Consider the following 5,397-nt stretch of genomic DNA (forward strand, 5'->3'; position numbering starts at 1 on the left):
GTAACACGGAAGGGCTGTCAGAGTATCAGAAGAAAGCACTGTCGTCTATATCTAGACAGTCTCAATACGTGCAGATAGGAGGTGACGACCTCGGGCGAGAGAGCGAGTGGGAGAGCACGCTCAAGATGAACCCGTACCCTCTGAGGGTGCGCATAACCCCGATTTTCCACATAAAGGGTATATCTCAGACTGCTGTCGAGTTGCTAAAGCGCAAGCTTCAGAACGTTGAGCTCTACCCAGATGAGTTTTTAGCCGAGCAGGTACCGGACATAGTGACAAGGCGTTGCTGATGGGGGGGGGGGGGGGGGGGGGGCGAAGGGGATATTTCATGCTCTTTTCATGCAGTGTGTGTATATTTTTGTAAAAGCCACCACCACGATAAGTCTATTTTACTTGTGATATAAAATTGTATATGTAACCTCAACATGCTGATGTATTCGTGAATAAACAAACGTACACTGTGATCGTGTACGGGGTTTTCATTTGACATTTGGTGTATAAAGGAATCAAACCCAGCTCAGTGTACGATTGAGTTTTCAACACAAACAGTGTAAAACACCACACGATAACAGTATGTTTCCACCTTTATTGTACTGCACAGATACCACATTATCCACACAACAAGGACAGAAACAGACTCCTAATATCGGTCGACATCTTGTATATCCATTTGGTGAAGAACACCGACTCTCAGCACACTGTCTTCATAAACAGTTCTGTCAAAACAATCTTGCGTGTGATGGCAAACTATCTAATGTAGCTGGCCCACCTAACTGAACATGGCCACAGAACAATTAAACTGAGAATACCCAATCACCCCACCGATCCCCATTAGAATAGAATAGAATAGAATAGAATTCAACTTTATTGTCATTGCACATGCACAGGTACAGGGCAACGAAATGCATTTTGCATCCATCCAGAAGTGCTTTAGTGATATAGGTATATTACAATATATATTAGCAATAGTATAGATATGTAAGTATATTACAGAAATGGGTCTATTATGGTATGTTATAATGTACACGGTATGAAGTATGTTGTGAATATTCTATAACTAAGTATGTACAGGCTGTAGTGAGTACAAGCTATGAACAGGATATAAATATGAAAAACTATACAGAATATGAAATAAATAACTTTACAGAAATCTGAGATATACAGTTATACAGAAATGGGAACTATGCAAGTTGTAAACAGTTGTAGGATTAAAGATTATTGAATGTACAGAATGATTATTTACACAGAGCTATACAGTAGTGCAGTTAAGATAAGTGAGGGTGTAGATAGTTTCTACAGAGGCTATATAAAGTGCTAGTGGTTGTGAGTGGTGGTTCACTCCATGTTATTATTGTGTGTTTGAGGGTACAGTTGTCCATTGTGTGTGTGTATGTTCAGTCCATGAGTTTAACGTGGGTCAGATGTCAGGAGGCACGTAAGAGGACAAGCATGCTCCTGCTCCAAATAGTCCCAGAGACGTAAGACCGAAGAATCTACACCATTCCCTTGTCTTAATAATCTCCCTGTCTCTTTCGAGTTTCTTCTGCGCTGCCTTGTACATATCGTTGCTGTAGTGCTCACCTCCGTTGAATTCTACCATGTCCTCTATTTTACTCAACAGAGTATCCACTTGGGTTTGGTTTACTCTCTGAGTGTTGCTCAGCGTGTGGTACCTTCCGCCACACTGGTTTATCACTCTTTGTAGCTCTTTGCTTTCCTTCACGTAGTCTCTCACCGATTTACCCTTTAGCGAGTCACCGTGTGTAAACAAGACCAAGGTGTACGTGAAAGCGTCTTCTCCGAAGTTGTCTCGAATCCACTTTATGCTGCTCCGCTCCTCTTGTGTGAACCTAGACTTTAGACTGATTACCAAAAGGAATCCGTGCGGTCCGGGTACCGACTGTTCGACACACTCCTCGATCTTGCTTTTCACATCGTATTGGGTTTTGGTTGTGTCAAACAACCCCGGAGTGTCGATCACAGCGACTTTGGCGCCGTCTCTGTCCACCTCCTTCTTCGCACAGCCAACGGTGACGGACTCGGGTGACATGTCCTCCTCGAAAGCGTTGCTATCGCCGAGTATAGTGTTACCAGACGCGCTCTTGCCAGACCCGGTCTTGCCCACGAGAATCAATCTGACGTGCGGACGGGGTGGAGAACCTGCGGGTGACATTCGCATTCTCGTAAAGACTCCTATGGACAGCAATGCATTCATTGTTTGGTGTGTTGTTGTGCGATAACAAGGCCATTTTTACACCCACCTTTGTCATTCTTATGCTGACACAGAGCGACGTGTCTGCTTAGTGTGAGTGACAAAACAACTATGAAGGAGATAACTGTTGCCATGTTTCATGCTCGCCGTGAGAGACGCAGTAAGCCGCGCATAAACTAGGAGTAGCTGGAAGGGGTACTTTGATAATACGTGCTTTTTCGTGAGAACGCCTGAGAACGCATGTACCCTTGCGCTCGATGATGAGCGAGATGACATGGGATAGAACGTTCAAACTGTACAAGCCTTTGCTCTACAATGGCAGCACGTACTGCCATTACATGGATCGTGAACATCAACTGTGTACAATGCAAGCAATAAAATAAACGACACTCTGTGGTGTGTGTGTGTGTGTGTGTGTGTGTGTGTGTGTGTGTGTGTGTGTGTGTGTATTCATCCTTCATTTATTGTTATTTCACGTTCAAAACACCTATACACAACAATACCATAACGGGTTCAATTAACACGGTGTGTTCTGTTGAAACCTTGACACATTTCAAACGCTATCCGTCATTCCACCGTAACCTCTCGTGGCGGACACAGAGTCTTGTTTCTTTGGTGCATTACACGTCCAATAGCAACTGTGACGAGAACAACGATCACACCCAAGCTCAATCCAATTATTAGTCTAACATATCTGGTCTGCTTGCCGCCTGTGTGATCTCTAGGGACAACTATCAGCTTGAAAATGCCAATAGTTTCCACGGCTCGCTTTGTACGAGATCTTCGTGTGGTCAGAACAGAACAGCTGTACGTTCCCGCATCACCAAATGTCACATTCTGAAGAATCAAAGACAGGTCTCCCTCGTTCATTCCTCTGTCTTGTAAATCCACTCGCTCCTTGAAGGATGGGTGTTGGCCGTCTGGTACAAAACAGTCGTCACGATACAGAAGCACATATTCAGCACGCATCAGATCAGTTCTCGTCCACTCTACGCCCACAATGATGGTCCTCGTGTATGAACATCGACACGGTAGAATCACAACCCCTTGTCCGCTCTCTGCCGTGACAACAGTGGGATCGTCCGTGGCGTTGATCAGTTGACAGCACACAACGACAATCACAAAGGGTAGCATTCCGATGGTGCGTACGTTCTCCCGTGTCGCCGCCGGATTCAAATGTGTTGTTTATGTTTCCTGTGGGGTAGACACTGTCACACACATCGCACTACATGCATACCGTCGTTACAATGCCAGGTACTCATCGACTCACCGTACGCCATCCCAGGGTGGCGTTCCCCGACTCTAAGATCGACAAACTCTCTAGACTCTACAGCCCCAGGCTAGACAAAAATTATGAAAAGGCACGTGCTCTCGAACTCAATGACGACCAAGATGACCGCGGACGAGAAGCCTAAACTGTACACGTTACTGCCGTATATAAAGCTTTTGGAGGTGGAAGACCTGGGTGCGCTGAGCACGGACGGGTTTCAGCTGTGTCAGTTTTGGTCGCGATATTACACGAACAGGGATTACGTGTGCTGGCCGTGGTACGTGCAAGTGGATCGCAGCGCTGACTTAGGGTGGACATTGACCCTTTTGATGGAAGACGACACGATGGATGTAGAGCGCTTCACTGAGCAGTTGTGGAAAGCTTACAAAGAATACTTCACGCTCAGCTGGATACCAGGAGAGGCAGATCGACACACCGACTGCCGGTTTGAAGACAACCGCTGGAAACTCGTAAGCGCAGCGATCGACAAAGACCTACGGGAGTTGGTGGGTGACCGCTTTAGTGTGGTGCCTCGTTTAGGTGATGTTTTCCGTAAGACGGAATCGCAGCAAGCTACTTGCCTGCTGTGGTGAGTGAAGCGTGTCCACAATTGAGCTGTGCTGTGTGTAACATACAACAACGACAACACCGGCTACGGTGCTTATGAAAGCAATGATAAACCTACTAAGAATGTCCTTTGTGTAACATGCAGTGTACCTACACGACTTGTAAACATAAACATCGGACCACACTAATAAAAGAAACCACACAAACCACACTGTGTGTGTGTCACCTTGATTTTATTTGCTGTTGCCAACATTCACATTCACAATAACATCGGGAGCGACATATACATTTCACTGGTTACGGTGCGCAGTCTACGAGTCTGTAGCTCGAAACACTTTATAGCCTTTCCATTCGTCCGTCAGTCCGTATATGTGCATGTTATGTGACATGAGTATCAGGCCTACTGTGCTTTGTAGCAACTGGTATGTCTGGATCACTAAGCATCTTGCGTATTGTGCCGACCTGGCTACACTATCCAGCCGACCTGGCTACATTTTCCAGCCGACCTGGCTACACTATCCAGCCGACCTGGCTACACTTGCCAGCCGACCTGGCTACACTTGCCAGCCGACCTGGCTACACTATCCAGCCGACCTGGCTACACTTTCCAGCCGACCTGGTTACATTTTCCAGCCGACCTGGCTACACTTGCCAGCCGACCTGGCTACACTTGTCAGCCGACCTGGCTACACTTGCCAGCCGACCTGGCTACACTTGCCAGCCGACCTGGCTACATTTGCCAGCCGACCTGGCTACACTATCCAGCCGACCTGGTTACATTTTCCAGCCGACCTGGCTACACTATCCAGCCGACCTGGTTACATTTTCCAGCCGACCTGGCTACACTTGCCAGCCGACCTGGCTACACTATCCAGCCGACCTGGCTACACTTTCCAGCAGACCTGGCTACACTTGCCAGCCGACCTGGCTACACTATCCAGCCGACCTGGCTACACTATCCAGCCGACCTGGCTACACTTTCCAGCCGACCTGGCTACACCTTCCAGCCGACCTGGCTACACTATCCGGCCGACCTGGATACACTTTCCAGCCGACCTGGCTACACTATCCAGCCGACCTGGCTACACTTGCCAGCCGACCTGGCTACATTTGCCAGCCGACCTGGCTACATTTTTCAGCCGACCTGGCTACACTTTCCAGCCGACCTGGATACACTTTCCAGCTGCCCTAGCTATACTATCCAGCCGACCTGGCTACATTTTCCAGCCGACCTGGCTACACTTTCCAGCCGACCTGGCTACACTATCCAGCCGACCTGGCTACACTTTCCAGCCGACCTGGCTACACTATCCAGCCGACCTGGCTACACTATCCAGCCGACCTGGCT

The 5,397-nt window shown here is 47.8% G+C and overlaps 1 protein-coding gene across 1 annotated transcript; it reads right to left on the reverse strand.

The window, feature by feature from the left end:
• Window positions 1–842: 842 nt before the first annotated feature.
• Window positions 843–4,624, reverse strand: LOC146670800 (GTPase IMAP family member 7-like). The gene has a single exon (XM_085405058.1). It carries the CDS (start codon window positions 2,213–2,215, stop codon window positions 1,418–1,420), a length of 798 nt encoding a protein of 265 aa, XP_085261184.1. The 5' UTR covers window positions 2,216–4,624; the 3' UTR covers window positions 843–1,417.
• Window positions 4,625–5,397: the final 773 nt, after the last annotated feature.

Source organism: Rhamphochromis longiceps, linkage group LG4 (assembly GCF_057381845.1).
Source record: "Rhamphochromis longiceps isolate RC_006_pf linkage group LG4, R_longiceps_female_GT1.1, whole genome shotgun sequence".
In the NCBI taxonomy this organism is placed as follows: domain Eukaryota; kingdom Metazoa; phylum Chordata; class Actinopteri; order Cichliformes; family Cichlidae; genus Rhamphochromis; species Rhamphochromis longiceps.